This window comes from Rhinoraja longicauda, chromosome 16 (assembly GCF_053455715.1).
Source record: "Rhinoraja longicauda isolate Sanriku21f chromosome 16, sRhiLon1.1, whole genome shotgun sequence".
Taxonomy (NCBI): domain Eukaryota; kingdom Metazoa; phylum Chordata; class Chondrichthyes; order Rajiformes; family Arhynchobatidae; genus Rhinoraja; species Rhinoraja longicauda.
The window spans coordinates 5,291,796-5,312,719 of record NC_135968.1 but is presented as its reverse complement, the minus strand read 5'-3'; the positions used below and the strand labels follow the sequence as shown (position 1 = coordinate 5,312,719).

General features: G+C 46.3%; 2 protein-coding genes across 2 annotated transcripts in view; one reads left to right on the top strand and one right to left on the bottom strand.

The window, feature by feature from the left end:
* LOC144601114 (uncharacterized) overlaps positions 1-20,924 on the top strand; it is a 552,083-nt gene that overhangs the window by 71,037 nt on the left and 460,122 nt on the right. The window lies entirely within an intron of this gene.
* LOC144601204 (putative G-protein coupled receptor 139) lies at positions 12,180-19,545 on the bottom strand. The gene is made up of 2 exons (XM_078413179.1): positions 19,248-19,545; positions 12,180-13,069 (listed from the first exon to the last, which is right to left on the bottom strand). The coding sequence occupies exons 1-2, from the start codon at positions 19,543-19,545 to the stop codon at positions 12,180-12,182; spliced, it is 1,188 nt and encodes a 395-aa protein (XP_078269305.1).

The following is a 20,924-nucleotide window of genomic DNA, read 5'->3' as shown; positions in this document are numbered from 1 at the left end:
GGAGTTAATAGAGAGGTTGTGCTGAGTAGAAATTATGATGGAAGTTTGCAGGAAATGCAAGAGAGAGTTAGAGTTAGTTCTTAGGGCTAATGGATTCAAGGAATACGGGGGGGGGGGGGGGGACAGGAACAGGAACAGAGTACTGATTTTTGATGATGAGCCACGATCATCTTGAATGGGGGTGCTGACTCGAGGGCCGAATGGCGAACTCCTTTCTATGTTTCTATGTTTAACAACGAAAAATAAAAGAAAAATAACATTTGAAATCTCCAACTGTACAAAAGGTCAAATCAAATGTGTGTCACACACTTTCATGACCACGCAAGTAATTTCACAAGTTACCAGATTTTAATACAAAATTATAAGAGGCATAGGGGTGTAGTGGGAACGTTCCCACATACATATGTGTCCATAATCAGGTGATTAAAAATCTAGAACCGGAGGGTTTGATGGAAACTGGTGCAGGTATACTTCCATGACGCGACGGTTTACGTTCCAAAGAAACCTCACATAATAGAAAATCGCCCAATGATAACAAATATATCAAAGGGGGAAAAGGAGTAATAACAATTTTTTTTTCTTCTGCTGGATTTATCAAAAATAAAACGATTTTCAATACAAATATGCTTGTTTTACTATGGCGAACTAAAATACCAAAACCTGTGTACTACGTGGTTTTACAGAGTATCATTGTACAATTGTAACAAAGGATATTTTAATTTTAACGACTGGTTAAGTAACCACTTTGTTCAGGAGAGACAATGATGTTTGATTACTGCGTGGATATTAGATAGAAGGATTGTTTCCTCCTCACTTGGATTACTCTGTTCAGGTTTGGTTACCCTGTTGCAAGAAAACTTTTGTTAAGCTGTGAAGGGTTCGGAGAATAGTTGCGAAGACGTTCCCAGGACTCAAGGGCCTGAGCTATCGGGAGAGGTTGAGCAGGCCGGAACTTTTTTTTTTCTTGGAATGCTGGAGGATGAGCGGTGGGCAAAATATGCAGAGTTTTTTTACCCAGAGTAGTGGAATCGAGGATCAGAGAGCAAAGGTTTAATGTGAAAGAGGGAAAAGATTTAATCGGACCCGAGGCAGCTTTATCACACAAAGAGTGATGGATACATGAAAGGAGTTGCCAGAGAAGGTTGTTGAGGCAGGTACTATCACTGCAATTAAAATACATTTGGACAGGCACGTGCATAGGAAATGTTTAGAAGGATATGGGCCAAACGCAGACAGGTGGGACTAGTGTTGATGGGGCATGTTTATCGGCCTGTAAATTTGGGCCAAAGGGCTTGTTACCATGAAGTATGACACTGTGACTTTATGACGCTAAGTCAGATCAAATACGGCCATGTCTATGTTTAACCTGCCTAGTGGCTGGTCACGCGAAACTTTCTTAATATCGTACTGAGGTTGGATTCGCATAGGCCTCTTTACTTTGGTTACAAAGGTGCTCAATATCCAGTTAATTAAAAATATCTGATACCTGGTTCCAAAGCTTGGATATTTAAATTTGCTTTCTGAGTATTGACGCATGTATTTCCTTTCAATATAGTTACGCCGTTATTTAATCACTCTACACATATCCCGCATACCTACTCTATTCTTTGTTATTTAAAATGTGTTCCCAACTTCTCACCATTCATTGGGAGAGTCAAGGCATTAAACGCTTATTACCTTTCTCGCTGCAGAACTGCACTGTTTTTGTCTTTTTTCTGTTTTTAGTTGAGCAACTTAGCGTAAAATTCACTGAATGATGGATACGGCGACTGGAAGATTGTAAGTGAAGCGTGAAAGATCGGCTCACATTGAACCTTCTGATGGTTTGAGGAAAGGAACTTTGGTGTGGTTAAGGGGAACAATGAATGGACATTTGGAATATTCTCTTCTACTTTCTGAAGCTATGCGTCAAAACTAACATTCTCGCTATATCAAATTAATATACAAAGTAGAAAAACAGGCGAGCGATTTAACTTGTGTATTTAATCAATGGATTAATTGGCCCACGGAGGATTTCCATGAATTATATTAAGAGAGCCGTTTTGCCTTTCACACAATGTCAAATAGTTTCCTGAAGTTCCGGAGACTGCCACAGATAGAATTTCCGGAGACCGACACATATAGAAAATGCATGGAAATGTGGCGGGCCTAGTATACGCTATTTATTACCCTATTCTTGCAGCTGTTGGGGTTCCAGGTAAGATGTTTTGATAACTCATCCCTTTTTTACAACTAATCGAGTTGAGAGTCTGTTTTGTTCTCGATATGTCAAGTAACAGGATTTCTATCTAAGGTTTCCTCCGTGTAGATATATCTGTGGATTGATTTAAATTTCATCTGTAGAGCGGGATAATTTTATCTTGGTTGTGTAATGCAGTGATTTTGAAAGGTTTCTTTGGGTATTTATTTTAATAGAATGGGTTAGATGAGATGAACTCAGAACCGAAAAAAACAGCTCAGGAACATGCTCGTTGGGTCACAATGATTCTGCTGGACGTGATACCTACCGGTCCCGATGCTTATAGCTGAACATGCTCCACACCCCGTGCATATTCAGTGCATATTCTATCTAAATCCCTTTAAATGCTCCAATTTACTCTGCTGCTGCTCGTACAATTAGCCGCGCGTTCCAGGATCGCCCACTCTTTGTGTAAAAGATGTGTCCCCCACATCTCTTTTAAGCTTCCTCCTCTGACTTTCCAGATCTTCGCTGCAGTATTTGTAATTTCCACCCGGTGGAATAAGGTTCGCATTATCTACCCTATCTATGCCTCTGATTAATTTCTAAACTTCTAGAAGGTCTCCCTTTCATCCTACAATCTTCCGGAAATTTTTTTTTATCAAATCTCTCCATAATGTCGATGCCCCCTATACCAGGCATCATCCTGGTAAACCCCTCTTGGACGTTCTTCGAGCCGTCATATCCTTCCTGTAATGGGGTGACAAGAACAGCGCATAATAGTCTAAATGTTGCTTAACCAAAGTCCCCAAATGCTGTATCGTGTCTTCTTGACGCTTATACTCAATGCTCCGGCCGAAGAATGTAAGTATACCACGTAACTTCTGTAACAATATCCACATGGAGTTACCGATATGGAAGCCAATACCCCTTTGTGCATCAATGCTGCTAAATCTCCTTTCATTAACAAAACGTTTTCCCTTAAATTTATCTTCCGAAAATGCAACACCTCACATATGGCCGATTAAACACTATCTGCCATATCTAGGCCCTTATCTGTAATCGACCCGATCATGTTGCATGTTTTGACACCCCTTTTATTTGACCGCAACTCCAGCAATTTTCGAGTCGTCTTCAAACTTGCTGACTTGAAATTCGTCTGCAGATGGCATTAGCGCTTTTCAATATGTTAAATTGATCTCGTCATATCAGGAATACTGTCCACTTACACATGAGCTTGTCCAACCTAAAATCTCATGAATTATCATTAAGAATGTTGAGGGGAAAGGGGTCCAGTAATTGTAACGGGGGCATCAGTTTCTAGTTTTTGCTGTCCTCCCCATCCGTCTTTAAAGAAAATATATCATAGTTTGCGTGGATTTTCCCCCCAGAATATCCCGGATTTGTCTACTCCCAGTACAGACGGATATTTCCTGTGTTTGTTGGGAACTTCTTTATGAGATGCGCAGTAGTGGAGCTGTGGGTTGCTTTTATATATGAAATGCAGCCAGAGTGCATTGGACCGATTACGCAGAATGTATATCTTTTTTTACTGAACTAGGTAACGTAGTGACGATTATTATCCTGTCCCGCGGAAGATGTGGTCTCACCCGTTGCATCACTCGGTACCTGGTTGGCATGGCAGCGACGGATCTCCTGGTCCTTATCATTGCAGTGATGTTACACAGGATCAGCATGTTATATTTTCCGGTCCTTTTTCTCCAAACAACTCCAGTGTGCAGCCTCAGAATTGCTCTAATTTTCGCAACCAGGGACAGCTCCGTCTGGTTAACTGTCGCCTTCACCTTCGATCGTTTTGTGGCCATTTGCTCTCAGAAGCTGAAAACAAAATATTGCACCGAGAAAACGGCTGCTATCGTTATAGGAGTGCTCTGTGTTCTATCTTTTGTGAAAAACATCCCCATGTATTTTGTTATTGAGCCTTTATATATAATCAATAATGTACCGTGGTACTGCAACTTTAGGTTAAGCTTTTACTCTAATATTTTATGGACGATCTTTAATTGGATTGATCATGTTTTAAATCCGTGTGCGCCCTTCGTTGTGATGTTACTGCTCAACGCCCTGACCGTCAGATATATTCTCGTGGCGAGCAAAGCACGCAAGAGAGTCCGGGGCCAGAGCCAGGGAGAGAAAGAAAGAGACCCGGAGATGGAGAGTCGGAGGAAGTCGATTGTTTTACTCTTCACAATTTCCGGCAGTTTCCTCGTGTTGTGGACGACTCGTGTTGTAAATTTTTTACTTGTTAGATTTACGAAGAGTAATTATTCGACGGGGTCTAATCCCAATAACCCAAGATTCATTCTGCAAGAAACCGGAGTCATGTTGCAACTCCTCAGCTGCTGCACAAACACGTGTATTTACGCAGGAACTCAGAGAAAGTTTAGGGAGGAATTTAAAAATGGAGTTAAGTATTTACTTAATCTCATCAGAAGAAAGTAAAGTAAATAAAATAGATGAATTCTTTGCAACTTCGTTGCCCAGTTTTTTGAGAACATCGACTTAACCTATATCTTAAGCAACCCCTTCACATCTGCAGTACTTTTCCAGATCCTCACAGCACCGTACACGAGGCAAAGCGTTACGCGCGATTACAATTAATGTTTCAGCTCTGTTTCATACCTATACAGTTTAAAATTCCTGGCAAACCATATAACCATGGCCGAAGAAAGAGCTTTACAATAAATAGTGGGGGGAGGGGGGGGGGTCCACAAATTGCAAGTGTAAGGGTGGAGTTTAGGGGGAAGAGGGTGCAGGAAATGTTACAGAGTTCTCCAGAATTAATGGGACAGAGAGTTTAAGAAGGGATAAGAGAGTGAGGTCAGGTAAAATCGGGATCAGTGTGAGAGGGGAGGAGAATATGATTTTTATTTTTTTTTAAATATTTCATTTTATTTATTTATTATTTTTTCCGGTCAATACACTACAACAGATTGACCATACAGTTGTATCAAAAAATAAAACAATATAAGCAGACATGATATTTTATGACCAAAAAAATAAAGGTGCAGGCAGAAGCCAAAGCTTATTATGCCTACTCAACTATTTACTTAACAAAATATAATTTAAAAACACATCATAGGTCAGAAGCAGATAAACAAAACATAGAAAGAAACATAAATATAGTCAAGAACCATCATTTCTATCATATCAGTCATTTCTCAGTGCTGATCACATATTTTGTATCTTTCAAATATAATATTTTTGAACATTTTCTTGAATTTACACGTATTACTACACTCTTTTAATTCATTGTTGCAACTATTCCATAAATTGACCCCTTTAACAGTTACACATCTATTTTTCACATTTATTCTTACCCTCATTTTTTCAAATATATAATTATCCCTGAGTTATAAATACCTGCTCTCCCTCACTGAATTAAAGTCAAATTAAAGGAGTTGTATTTGAATGCATACAGTAGAAGAAACAAAATGGATGAGCTTGTGGCACAGTTAGCAATTGGTAGGTATGAATTCATAGGAATGACATAGAGTGTCAGACTGCGGCTGAAAGAGGCTCAGAACTGGGAGCGAAATGTTCAAGGTTATATGTCCTACTGGAAAGACAGACAGGTGGGCCGAGGGGGTGGAGTAGCACTGTTGGTAAGGAATGAAATTCAGTCATTAGCGAGGGGTGACATAGGATCAGAAGACGTAGAGACCAATGTGGTTAAAGCTGGGAAATCGTCAGGGCAAAAAGAGCCTAATGGGAATTATTCACATGACTCCAACAGTAGCCAGGATATAGGATACGTGTTCCATCGGGAGATGCATTTGGCCTGTAAGAAAGGCAATGCGACTGTAGTCATGCGAAATTTCAATAAGTAGATCGCCTGGGAAAATCAGGTTGGTACTGGATCCCAAGAAAGGTAATTTGTAGCGAGCTTCCGAGATAGATTCTCAGAGCAGCTTGTAGTGTAGCTACCAGGGAAAAGGAAATTCTGCATTTATTGTCTTGCAATGAACCGGATTTGAGAAAGGAAACTCAAGGTTAAGGAATCACTGGGAGGTAGCGAGCCCAATATGATATGTTTTAATCTGCAAATTGAGAGGGAGAAAGTGAAATCTGATGTGTCAGTATTGCACTGAGCAAAGGAGACTACAGAGGCTCGAGAGAGAGAGAGGAGCTGGTCAAATTTGATTGGAAAGGGGTCCCCGCAGGAACAGCAATTCTAGGAATTTCTGGGAATAATGCAGCAGATGCAGGATCTTTTCATTCCAAAGGGGAAGAAGAGTTCGGGGGCTAGAAAGAAACGACCGTGGCTGAGAAGAGAAGTCAGGGGCAGTATAAAACAACAGAGAAGGAAAATAACATTGCAAACATTAGTGGGAAGCCAAAGGATTCAAAGACATTAAATATTAGATGGTAACTAAAAAGGTTATACGAAGAGAAAAGATAAAATACGAAGGTAAGCTAGCTAATAATATAAAATAGAAGTACTTCAAGAGTTTCTTGCGTTATATGAACGGTAAGAACGAGGCAAAATTGGACATTGGACCGCGGGAAAATGAGATGAGAAGTGATAATCGGGAACAAAGAAATGGCAGAGCAGTTGAATAACTTGTTTTGCATCAGTCTTCACAGTGGAAGACACCTGCAACGTGCCTGAAATTCAAGAAAGTCATGGAGTGGAAGTTAGTCGAGTGACTATTACTAGGGAGAAGGTGCTTGGGAAGCTGAAGGGGCTGAAGGTGGATGTCATCTGGACCAGATGGACTGCACGCTGGGGTTCTGAAAGAGGTGGCTTTAGAGATTGTGGAGGCATTGATAGCCATATTTCAAGAAACACTTGTGTCAGGCGTGGTTCCAGATGATTGGAAAATTGTCAATATTATCCCGCTGCACAAAAAGGTAGCAATAGTGGGAACTATAGGCCGGTTAGTCTGACTTCGGTTGTTGGAAAGATTTTAGAGTCCAATATAAAGGATGATGTTTCGGGGTACTGAGAAGTTCACGATAAAATAGGCCGAAGTCAGTGTGGCTTTGTGAAGGGCGGGGTCTTGCTTGACAAATTTTCTGGAATTCTTTGAAGAAGTAAGTAGCAGGACAAACAAAGGAGAGTCAGTAGATGTTGTATGTTTAGATTTTCAGAACGCCTTTGATAAGGTGCCACACGTTAGGCTGCTTCGGAAGATGAGAGCCCATGGTATCCAAGATCTGATATGAGCATGGTTAGCAGTTTGACCGGATGGCAGAAGACAATCTATAAGAAAATAACTGCAGATGCTGGTACAAATCGATTTTTTCACAAAATGCTGGAGTAATTCAGCAGGTCAGGCAGCATCTCGGGAGAGAAGGAATGGGTGACGTTTCGGGTCGAGACCCTTCTTCAGAAGACAAAGAGTGTCCATAAAGGGCACTTTTTCAGGTTGGGTGCCAGTGACGAGCGGAGTTCCGCACGACTCGGTACTAGGGCCGCTGTTCTTCACGTGGTATTTTAATGATTTGGATGAGGGGATTGAAGGCTTTGTGGCCAAGTTTGCGGAAGTTTGGAATATTGTGAGCAATTTTGGGCACCATATCTGAGGAAGGATATGCTGGGTCTGGAGAGGGTCCAGAGGAGGTTTACAAGAATATTCCCAGGAATTAGTGTGTTTACATATGATGAACTTTTAACGGCACTGGCCCTGTACTCGCTGGAGTTTAGAAGAATGAGGGGGAAACTGACTGAAACGTACAGAATAGTGAAAGGCTTGGACACAATGGAGTAGATGTGGAGAGGGTGTTTCCACCAGTGTTAGAATCTAGGACTAGAGGTCATGGTCTAAGAATTAAAGAACGTTCTTTTAGGAAGGAGATGAGGTGGAATTTCTTTTGTCAGTAGGTGGTGAATCTGTGGAATTCTTTACCACAGAAGGCTGTGGATGCCAAATGCAGATTTTGATACATTCTTGATCAGCGAAGGCGTCAGAGATTATTGGGAGAAGGCAAGAAAATTGGGTTAGGGGGGCGAGATAGATCAGCCATGATTAAATAGCGGAGTAGACTTAAAGGGCCGAATGGCCTAATTCTGCGACTATCACTTATGATCGTATGATCTTATGACTGTGGTGTTTTGCCATGTGCTATACTGAGAAAAATATTTAAGTAATGTTAACTGCATAGCCAGAACATTGATTGCGGAGGGATGATCGGCCACAGAGGGGAGTGCAATTATTATTCGACGCAAACGATTACAAACCATATTAAGACTTAATTTTCACCTCAAATGTACTTATTTAGTAAGTGAAGTTCGTTTTTAATCTGTGCAATGATTCATCGTGGAAATGTTTGGGGTTGCGATGAGTAGTATACTGATCTGTGATGAAGCAGAGATCATGAAAATAGCGCTGGTAAATATATTTGGAACTCAGATTAAAATAATGTTCGGAAAGGCGAGACACGATGGTAGTTTGGTGACTGGTCACTATGAATAGAAATGTAATGCTGGAAGCTGAGCAAGGAATCAGAGATATTATCTTTCGAACAAACAAAATACAGGTTGTTCGAGAAGTAAAGCAAATAAAACAAAAGTGGACCTTAAAGTTGTTGGGGTTGGAGAAATAATGTTACATCACATTCGAGCCGATAATTAATTCCCTCAATGTTATTTAGTAAGTTTGTAACACCCTGTTTGAACCTCTGGCTCCACATATGAACCGTCAAGTTTACTGCTCAGAAGAATCTGCAAGTTACATTTGAATTTGGACAGTGGGGAGTGGGAGGGAAATGGTGACATTTGATCATTTTATTATTAATTTCATTGGTAAATTAATTCAACAACAGGCATACATTTTCCGTCAATCTGAATTTTCGTTCTGTAACTCACATTCACGGGTATCGGAATTCACCCCCCCCCCCCCCCCCCCCCCCCGCTAGCAATGTCACAAGATGGTTTCAGAAATCAGGCAAGTTATTTCTTAAAGGTATTTATTCACAAAATGCTGGAGTAACTCAGCAGGTCAGGCAACATCTCGGGAGAGAAGGAATGGGTGACGTTTCGGGTCGAGACCCTTCTTCAGACTGATGTCAGGCGGGACAAAGGAAGGAAATAGGTGGAGACAGGAAGATAGAGGGAGATCTGGGGAGGAGGAGGGGACGGGAGGGACAGAGGAACTATCTAAAATTGGAGAAGTCGATGTTCATACCACTGGGCTGCAAACTGCCCAGGCGAACCACTGGGCTGCAAACTGCCCAGGCGACCCAGAGAAGGGTCTCGACCCGAAACGTCACCCATTCATTCTCTCCCGAGATGCTGCCTGACGTGCTGAGTTACTCCAGCATTTTGTGAATAAATACCTTCGATTTGTACCAGCATCTGCAGTTATCTTCTTATACAAGTTATTTCTTGACTTAGTTTTGAATTTTATTGAAAAATACGTTTAAAAAAATGAAACTGGTGGCATTCTATCATTAATGTTTTCCATTCTGTATTTCCTGATATGTATTATAAATTGTGGTAACAGGATCATGCCAAGCGTGGGTTGGGATTCACACGCAACAAGTGGTAGGGACAGGATTAGGCTATTCGGCCCATTAGGTCTACACCGCCATTCAATCATGGCGGATATATCTCTCCCTCCTAACCCAATTTTCCTGCCTTCTCCCCATAACCTCGGACACCCGTATTAATCAAGACTCTATCTATCTCTGCCTTAAACATATCACATATTGGCCTCCACAGACTTCTGTCGCAATGAATTCCAGATTCACCACTTTCTGACTAAAAAAAATCCTCCCCTTCTCCCTTGTCCCTCCCCTCTCTACCCCAACCCCTCCTTCCTTCCTCTCCTCACCCCCCCCCCCCCCCCTCCCTCCCTCCCCCACTCTCCCTCCCATTTAGGAATCGAGTTTGCGTTCGTTATTCAAGAAAGATTTCCCTCAAGATCAAGAAAAACCAAAGCTGCAAACAGAAAGAAAGGAACACTAAATCAGCTGGAACCAGCCGATTTAGTAAGTGGCGTCATAGTGTCAGCACAGAAGCAGGCCGTTCGTCCCGTTGTTTCCATGCCGATCATCATGCTTGTCGACATTAATCCCAGTCGCCTATATTAATTCCATGCGTCTCTCTATTTTTTGCCCGTTAAAGTTGTTACCGCTCATGCATCTTTTTGCAAATCATTCCAGGCGCCTATCTATATTGAGGGAAAGAGGGGTAGATTTCGTAGGAATCTGGGGTGCAACGTTTTCACTCAGAGTGTCGTGGGTACGTGGAATGACATATCCTTGGAGGTAGCTGAGGCAGGTACAATAACAACAAATAAAAATAAAATTGGGCAGGTACATGAATAGGAAAGCTTGAGAGGGATTTGGGACAAATGTGGGTAAATTAGACTAGCTGGGATGAAGCATTTGGGTCGGCATGAACAGGTTGGGCCGAATTAAACTGCATTTTCCATGTCTCGGCCATCTTACGCAACCCATTAAGTTCTTGTAAGTCTTGATAAACGTCATTACGATGGCTGCTATTTTAGTGTCCTCTACAAACATAATTGGCCTTGCAAAGTCTCATCCAAATGATTGATATAGATGACAAACTGCAGTGGGGCAGATTGATACAGATGACAAACTGCAGCAACCACCAAATCGCCTCCCGCTACAGGATTCCAGTCCGAAAAACAATCTTCCTCCACCACCACCATCGCCTCCGAGTGTTCAGCCAATTGTGTGTCCCGTTAGTCTGCGCTCCTTGGTTCCCATGCAGTCTATCATTTCAGAACATCCTATCACGCAGAAACGTATCAAATACATATCTCCCATTATACCTCTCCCGTTGCCCTCTGCGCTTTCCTTTCCACTTATATCCCTCCTTCTGTATTTACCTTTCACTCATTTCCTCCACTGATCTGATACCATTTTTTCTTCTTTCGACTTCGAGCCTTTCCCACCAATCTGCTAATCAACACCCCCGCACCGCACTCACCTGTATCCACCTATCACTTGTCAGGCTTTGTCTCGACTCCACCTATTTCCCAGATTTCTCTCCTCTGCCACAATCAGTCTGAGGACGCGGCCCTAACTGAAGAAGCATCAATGCATGTCTTTCGGAGATGCGTCTTGAACCGACGAGTCACTGCAGCACTTTGTATTTTACTCAAGGTTCCAGCATCTGCAGTTCCCGGTATATCATTACAGGCTACGTCTACGACTCTCCAAACTTCTCGCTTACGTTTTCAAAAAGCAATCAGTTTCATGAGATACATCTCACACGCACAAAACCGTGCTGACTATCCCCAATCAATTCCGTTATTTCTAAATACATATGTAGCTTACCTCGCAGAATCCTCTCCAGTAACCTGCCTACTACTGTAGATGCTAGGCTTACTCTGTAGTTCCTACGATTTTTCTTCGCTGCTCTGCTTAAAAAGTGGCAATATATTAACCAGCCTTCTGTCAACTTGCTTCTCATCCGTGTCTAAAGATGATTCATCTAACTTAACCAGGGCTGTAGCTACTTTTTTTGGAAGATTTCCACAATGTCCGTGGATAAACCAGTTCAGACGCCGGAGATTTGTAATACAAAGGAGCGATGGAGAAATTGCAAGATTGCAAAATCGTTCTTTACATCTCTTCTCGGGCATTAATTATTTTGGATCGCTGGGCAATCTTATTCTGGTCTGGTTTCCCTGTCGTTAGCACAACGTGCTGGGTACAAAAACTTTTGAAGCGGAAACAAAACAAATATTAACGAAGTCATAAAGGATCATAGAACAGAACGCAGGCACGGATTTTCTCCTCACACCTGTAACAAACAATGATTCATCATGTAATACAATCTGAATTTAATTGCACAGAACAGTAAACTCACCCTGGTGGGACCGCTGTTAAGAGATGTTTGGCTGAAGTCATTTTGGATCAAACGTCCAACTGAGCATGAGGAAGACATGAGAATTGTAGGTACGGGCTGTGAAACAACACAGCTGATCGGGGACTTAAATTTTGGGAGATGCGTGTGGAGCAGATTGAGCTGGAAATATGCAAATAAACTCTCCCGTTCTTAATGCCTTATTAATTTAATGACCAACGTTAGTGGATATTTCACCCCATTCTTTATTTCCTCTCTGAATTTACTTTGGGTTGCCGCATAAATGCACGTATTGGTGCAACAACTTAGGAGACCTAACATGAATCCCGTTTCCTGAAGGCTGTAATCTAGCGTATAAGTCGCAGTTGTAAACCGCACATATTTGACATTTACAACGTAAGTTGACCATAACACGATGAAGCTGCCCGACACGGCGAACAGTAAAATGATTGACTTTCGCCTATTCTCCACCTCTGGGTCACTTCGGTTTTCTCCATTAGTCTGTGCTCGGAGTCTCTTGCGGGCTCGATTGGCCGCCAGAATATGTCTGACGGTCAGAACGTTAAGAAGCAACAGCAACATGAAGGGGACACAAGGGTTAAACATACGCTGAAGCCAGTCAAACCCGACCCAGTAGAAATCAGAGTAAAAGTTTAACTTAATATTGCAAAACCACGGGATATCGTTGATTGTATAGAGGGGCTCATATGCAAAGTACCAGGGTATGTTTTTCACGCAGCTGACCAAACAGATCGTTCCAATAGCCATGGCTGCCGTTCTCTCGGTGCAATATTTTGTTTTCATCTTCTGGCAACAAATGGCTACAAATCTATTGAAGGTGAAGGCGACTGTTAACCAGACTGAACTGTCCGTAGCTGCGTAAGTTAGAGCGAGTTTCAGCCTGCAAACCGGAGTGGTTGAGAGGAAGAGAACGGGGAAATAAATTGTGCTAATCCGGTTCAGTATTACCGCCGTAATCAGAACAAGAAGGTCTGTCACCGCCATGCCCATCAGATACCAAGTGATACATTTAGAAAGGCCACATCTTCCGCGCGACAGGATCACAATGGTCAGCAAGTTACCTAATAAAAAAAAGGAAAAAGAATAGCAAGCAGACAGTAGACTTCATAGTATTCGTTCCTGCGATGGTGACTGAAAATAAGGATGGAGGACACGTGGTTAGATTGGCGACACATGGGGAGCCACTGTGAATGCATCGAATTCAGAGGGAGCGTGAAATAGGTACGAAGTCGAGCAGAGAACATGACAGGAACTAAGATGAAAGGCAAAATAGACTGAAACTGATTGTGGAACAGAAAAACCTATGTCGTGCTCCACAGATGTTTTTTGCATGGAAGGTACACACATGCTGGAGTAACTCAGCGGGTCAGGCAGCATCTCGGGAGAGAAGGAATGGGTGACGTTTCGGGTCGAGACGCTTCTTGAGGCTGAAGTCAGGGGAGGGGGCGAGCCAAAGATAGAATGTAGTCGGAGACAGGAAGACTAGTGGGAGAATTGCGAAGGGGGAGGGGGTAGAGAGGGAAAGCAGGGACTAACTGAAGTTGGACAAGTCAATGTTCATACCGCTGGGGTGTAAACTGCGCAAGCGAAATATGAGGTGCTGTCCCTGCAATTTGCGCTGTTCCTCACTCTGACAACGGAGGAGGCCCTGGACAGAAATGCCAGATTGGGAATGGGAAGGGGCGTTGAAGTGCTGAGCCACCGGGAGATCGGGTTGGTTACGACGGACTGATTGGAGGTTTTCAGCGAAACGGTCGCCGAGCCTGCGCTTTGGTCTCCGCGATGTAAAGAAGTTGACACCTGGAACAGCGGTGCAGTAAATGAAGTTGAAGGAGGTGCAGGTGAACCGCTGCCTCAACTGGAAAGGCTGTTTGGGTTCTTGGATGGAGTCGAGGAAGGAGGTAAAGGGACAGGTGTTGCATCTCCTGCGGTTGCAAGGGAAATTACCTGGAGAGGGGTGGTTTGGGTGGGAGGGACGAGTGGACCAGGGAGTTTCGGAGGGAACGGTCTCTGCGGAAGGCAGAAAGGGGTCGAGATGGGAAGATCTGGGATCCCGTTGGAGGTGGCGAAAATGTTGGAGGAAATATGTTGTTTGCGACGGCTGATGGGGTGGAAGGTGAGGAGAAGGGGGACTCTGTCCTTGCTAAGAATAGGGGGAGGGGTAGCATGAGCGGAGCTGCGGGGTATTGAGGAGACCCTGGTGAGAGCCTCATCTAAAATGGAAGAGGGGAATCTCCATTTCCAAAAGAATGAGGACATCTCCGATGCCCTTGTGTGGAACACCTCATCCCGGGCGTAGATGAGGCGTAGACGGAGGAATTGGGAGTAGGGGATAGAGTCTTTACAGGAATCAGGGTGGGAAGAAGTGTAGTCAAGTTAGCGCTCGGTGACTAACATCCAACATTTCTGAAATTTTCCATTTTGAAAAATACTAAAGCAAAATGGCAAAAATGAACATGTCATATGAATTCTTGTGGAAATAACCCTACTTAATTATATATATTATATAAAATATAAAACATGATTTATATATAAAACATGATCTATATACAAAACATTTAATATATATATATATTATATACACACACATAATGTTATATAACGATGAAAACATCAGGAGAACATCGAGACAGTTGAGACTGATTTATATTGCGCGTTTATCATAAGATCTTACCCGGGACGCCAATTATTGCCATAATACAATACAATACAATACAATACAATATATCTTTATTGTCATTGTACCCAGGGGTACAACGAGATTGGGAATGCGCCTCCCATACGATGCACTAATTTAGGTAATTTAGACAGCAGCAACCCAACGAAACGAACAGTTGTAACAGTTTTGGACAGGGTAAAGTGCAAGTTGATCTATGCGTTGTGGCCATCCGGCTCAGCAGGACCGGTTCATAGCAGCTATGGCCCTGGGGATGAAGCTGTTCCTGAGTCTGGAGGTGCGGGCATAGAAGGCCTTGTATCGTCTGCCCGATGGAAGGAGTTCGAACAGACTGTTGCAGGGGTGTGAAGAGTCTTTGTGGATGCTGGTGGCTTTTCTGAGGCATCGTGTGTTGTAGATGCCCTCCAAGTCTGGTAGCTGTGTTCCGATGGCCCTCTGAGCTCTATGGACTACCCGCTGTAGAGCTTTCCTTTCTGCCTCCGTGCAGCTGAGGTACCACACAGGGATTCCATGCGTTAGGATGCTCTCTATGGTGCAGCGGTAGAAGGTCTTCAGCAGCTGTTGGGGTAGACCAGACTTTTTCAGTGTTCTTAAGTAGAACAGTCTTTGTTGTGCCTTCTTGACCAGTGCAGCAGTGTTATTGGACCATGTTAGGTCCTCCGAAATGTGAGTGCCCAGAAACTTGAAGCTGGACACTCTCTCCACACTGACCCCATTGATAGAGATCGGGGCATATTCCCCGTTATGTGACCTACGGAAGTTGATGATCAGCTCCTTGGTCTTGGTGGTATTTAGGGACAGGTTGTTATCCGAGCACCAGTCCGCCAGGTTCTGCACCTCCGCTCTATAGTTTGTTTCATCCCCGTTGGTGATCAGCCCGATCACCGTTGTGTCATCTGCAAACTTGACAATGGTGTTGGTGTCGAATGCAGGAACACAGTCGTGTGTGAAGAGGGAGTAGAGCATGGGGCTCAGAACACAGCCCTGTGGTGTGCCGGTACTCAGGGTGATAGTGGAGGACAGGTGCGGGCCCATTCTCACTGCCTGCGGTCGTTCCAGCAGGAAGTCCAGGATCCAGTCACATAATGACGAGCTAAGGCCTAGCTGGTGGAGTTTGGTGATGAGCTTGGTGGGGATGACCGTGTTGAAGGCGGAGCTATAGTCTATGAATAGCATCCTCACGTACGTGCCCTGTCTCTCTAGGTGAGTCAGGACAGTGTGAAGAGCCAGAGAGATGGCGTCCTCTGTAGATCTATTTGCCCTGTATGCAAATTGATGTGGGTCCAGTGAGTCAGGGATGCTGGATTTGATGTGTGAGAGGACTAGCCTCTCAAAGCACTTCATGACAATCGGCGTTAGGGCAACCGGGCGGTAGTCGTTCAGGTTGGAGATCTTTGCTTTTTTCGGCACCGGAACTATGATAGCCGACTTCAGGCACTTGGGGACCGTAGCCAGAGATAATGACAGGTTAAAGATCTTGGTGAATACCTCAGCCAGCTGTTCAGCACAGTCCTTCAGTACCCTTCCTTGAACACCATCCGGTCCTGCAGCCTTGCGTGGGTTGACCCTTTGCAGAGCGCGTTGTACCTCCTGTGTGCTCAGTTGCAAGACCTGTCCCACCGCCTCGGCTGGGGTTCTTTCACTCAAGGTGGTTTTGCCAGTTTCAAAGCGGGCAAAGAAGGTGTTAAGCTCGTTGGTCAATGCCATATCGCTGTGGGGGCAGGCAGGGCTGCTCTTGTAGCCAGTGATGTCCCTGACACCCTGCCACATGCTTCTGGTGTCCGTGGTGTTGAAGTGGTCTTCCACCCGTTGCCTATGGGTGTCTTTGGCCCTTTTAATACCTTTGCTTAGGTGTGATCTGGCAACACTGTATGCTGAAGTGTCACCAGATTTAAAGGCATTGTTGCGTGCCCTCAGCAGGTTCTGTACCTCCTTGTTCATCCAGGGTTTCCGGTTTGGGAACATCTTTATCACCTTGTCCTCCGTGACATTTTCCACACAGCAGTTGATGTAGGAGAGCACAGTGGATGCGTATTCCTCCAAGTCTACCTCTATCTCTGAACCGTAGGTGGCCTGTTGTGCAAACAGGTCCCAGTCGGTGCGATCAAAGCAGTCCTGGAGTTGTAGGGTGGCATTCTCGGGCCATATTTTGACCGTCTTTATTGTGGGTTTGGTCTTGCGGATGAGGGGTTTGTATGCGGGCAGTAGAAACAGTGAGAGGTGATCGGATTGTCCCAGGGGTGGGCAGGGGAGAGCTCTGTAGGCGTCCTTTACATTGGTGTACACCTTGTCCAGTGTGTTTGAGCCCCTGGTAGGGCACTGCACATGCTGATGGAATTTGTGGAGCGAGGCTCGTAGGTCGACCTGATTGAAGTCCCCTGCAACAATGAAGGCACCGTTGGGGTGGGCATCCTGCTGCTTACTGATGGCCGAGTGCAGCTGTGCTAATGCTAGGTTAGCATTAGCCTGTGGGGGAATGTATACGGCCATGATGATGACCACCGTAAACTCCCGCGGCAGATAGAACGGCCTACATTTGAGCAGTAAGTACTCCAGGTCTGGGGAGCAGTAGCTCTCTATTGCAGTGTGGTTGGTGCACCAGTCATTGTTAATGTAGATGCAGAGCCCACCGCCCTTGCTCTTACCGGAGTCCTTTGTTCTATCAGCACGATGTAGTGAGCGGTTTGTTAGCTCCACAGCCCCGTCGGGGACCAGTGCGTTGAGCCACGTCTCCGTGAAGATCAGCGCGCAGCAGTTTTTCAGGGATCGCTGGGTGTTGATCCACAGCCTTACCTCATCCAGCTTGTTGGAGAGTGACCGGACATTGGCGAGAAAGATGCTTGGTAAGGATGGTCTTTGTGGGGCCCTCCTTAGCCTGGCCTGCACCCCCGCTCTCCGACCACGTTTTTGCTTCCTCTCCCTGCGCTGGCTCCGTCTCCAACTCCCCGGTGTGGTGGTCCAGGGGCCTGTTCTACCGAGCTCCGTTGGGACTTTGGTGAGGGTTTTGTGGTACTCACCAGCCAGTCTCTCGCAATCGTGTCCGATGTTGAGCAGCTCCATGCGGCTCCATGTGCGATCCGCCTTCCGGGAGCTGCGGTGCCTTGGGGGACACGCTGCTGCTGCCCTTGGACCTGAACCTGCTGCTGCTGCCGTTGGGCCTGCTGCTGTTGGACCTGGACCTGCTGCTGCCGTTGGGCCTGCTGCTGTTGGACCTGGACCTGCTGCTGCCGTTGGACCTGGACCTGCTGCTGCCGTTGGACCTGGACCTGCTGCTGCCGTTGGACCTGGACCTGCTGCTGCCGTTGGACCTGGACCTGCTGCTGCCGTTGGACCTGGACCTGCTGCTGCCGTTGGGCCTGCTGCTGCCGTTGGGCCTGCTGCTGCCGTTGGGCCTGCTGCTGCCGTTGGGCCTGCTGCTGCCGTTGGGCCTGGACCTGCTGCTGCCGTTGGCCCCGCTGCTGCTGTTGGGCCTGGACCTGCTGCTGCCGTTGGGCCTGCTGCTGCCGTTGCGCCTGCTGCTGCCGTTGGGCCTGCTGCTGCCGTTGGGCCTGCTGCTGCCGTTGGGCCTGCTGCTGCCGTTGGGCCTGCTGCTGCCGTTGGGCCTGCTGCTGCCGTTGGGCCTGCTGCTGCCGTTGGGCCTGCTGCTGCCGTTGGACCTGCTGCTGCCGTTGGGCCTGCTGCTGCCGTTGGACCTGCTGCTGCCGTTGGGCCTGCTGCTGCCGTTGGGCCTGCTGCTGCCGTTGGGCCTGCTGCTGCCGTTGGGCCTGCTGCTGCCGTTGGGCCTGCTGCTGCCGTTGGGCCTGCTGCTGCCGTTGGGCCTGCTGCTGCCGTTGGGCCTGCTGCTGCCGTTGGGCCTGCTGCTGCCGTTGGACCTGCTGCTGCCGTTGGACCTGGACCTGCTGCCGTTGGGCCTGCTGCTGCCGTTGGACCTGGACCTGCTGCCGCTGCCGTTGGACCTGGACCTGCCGCTGCCGTTGGACCTGCCGCTGCCGTTGGACCTGGACCTGCCGCTGCCGTTGGACCTGCCGCTGCCGTTGGACCTGGACCTGCCGCCGCCGTTGGACCTGCCGCTGCCGTTGGACCTGGACCTGCCGCCGCCGTTGGACCTGGACCTGCCGCCGCCGTTGGACCTGGACCTGCCGCCGCCGTTGGACCTGCCGCCGCCGTTGGACCTGGACCTGCCGCCGCCGTTGGACCTGGACCTGCCGCCGCCGTTGGACCTGGACCTGCCGCCGCCGTTGGACCTGGACCTGCCGCCGCCGTTGGACCTGGACCTGCCGCCGCCGTTGGATCTGGACCTGCCGCCGCCGTTGGACCTGGACCTGCCGCCGCCGTTGGACCTGGACCTGCCGCCGCCGTTGGACCTGGACCTGCCGCCGCCGTTGGACCTGGACCTGCCGCCGCCGTTGGACCTGCCGCCGCCGTTGGACCTGCCGCCGCCGTTGGACCTGCCGCCGCCGTTGGACCTGCCGCCGCCGTTGGACCTGGACCTGCCGCCGCCGTTGGACCTGGACCTGCCGCCGCCGTTGGACCTGGACCTGCCGCTGCCGTTGGATTTGGACCTGCCGCTGCCGTTGGGTCTGTACTGACCGCCACGGGCTTCAACTGGATTTCGGTGCAGGTAGGGTTTTTCCCCCCGCTACTGGGCTGCTCCATGCGTGGTTTGCAGCGCTTTGAAGAGCGCGATGTTGCTGTGTGAGGACGTGCTGTCGCCCTGGAATTCTTCGTGGTGAAGGTAAGTTCGTTGCGTTTTCTGGTTACACTTTTTCCTGTTTTCTCGCAGCCGCGTTTGGTGCTGGGCTGCTCCGGATTGCATCGAATGTGGGAGCGCAAAGCCGCTGCGTCTGGACGCGCCGCCATCTTGTTCAAACGGGGTAGGTTACTGCTTTGAATAAGCCCGTTACACGTCCATGCATTTTATGGGAGACACAATGGGGACTTCTGGAAAGGCAGACAACTCTTTGGCATTGTGATATTCAAGGATATCTTTAAATAATTGTTCAATTCCCAGTGAGGCAATTAGACCGCACTGTTGCGAATGTTACATCACCGCTGATCGCAGTTGCACGCATGAACCTTTGATTTTTTTACCTTATTTGGTTTCAATTTAACACTTGCTAAAAATCGCCATATTTTTGCGAGACGATCCACAACTTGAAAATGAACCCAAAGGATACATTATTTTCCAGTCCACAGTTGATTTCAGTCATCGAATCTTTAATGTTTTTTTAAAAGTTTTTGATGTGTCGCAATAAGTTGTTACTTCTGAATGGCTAGTTAAGCAACGTTGTTTATTTCATTCAAGTCCTGCTGGCGCACGCGCTAATTGGCGCGAAGGCAAAATGCAATGCGAGCATTTCTATCAAGACGACTGGAATACAAAAACAGAGATGTAATGCTGATGCTCTATGAGACGCTACCAGTACGGGGCCTCAACTCACTGGAGTTTAGAAGGTTGAGGGGGTACCTCATTGAAACTTACAGAATATTGAAAGACACAGAAGGTTTGTAATCGAGACAGATCACCAGACGTTGACAATGATCCTAAAGCCAAAAGCACACATACCAACTCTGGCAGCAGCCAGAATGCAAAGATGGGCATTGATATTGTCTGCGTACCAGTATGATATTCAGTATCGTAAGGCAGCAGAGCACAGCAATGCTGATGCCATGTTTCGATTGCCTTTGGAATCTGGGGCTACCCCAAACAGAGAGGACTTTTTTTTAACTTCTCTCATGTAGATGAGTTACCTATCACATCAGGGGACATTCGGAAGTCTACTCGCACTGACAGATTTTTGTCAAGAGTGCAGGAGTATATTACAAATGGATGGCCAAACAAATTGCCGAATTCAGAGGCAGAACTGAAACCATTCTTTGTACGTAGGAACGAACTCTCAGTAGACCAAGGTTGTGTCATGTGTGGAGCGAGAGTTGTAATACCTGAAAAATATGGAGTAAAATTGCTAGAAGATGTTCATGATCAGCATTTGGGAATGTGTCTAACAAAGAGTCTAGCTAGAAGCTATCTATGATGGCCGGGTCTAGATAAGGACATAGAACAAACGGTGAAAGAGTGTAGCACATGTCAAACAGCTGGAAAGAATCCACCCACAGTACCGCTACAGCCATGGAAATGGCCGGTTAGAGTGTGGCAAAGATTACACATTGACTTTGCAGACTTAGATGGGCAACAATTGTTCATTGTGATTGATAGTCACTCCAAGTGGGTTGAGGTG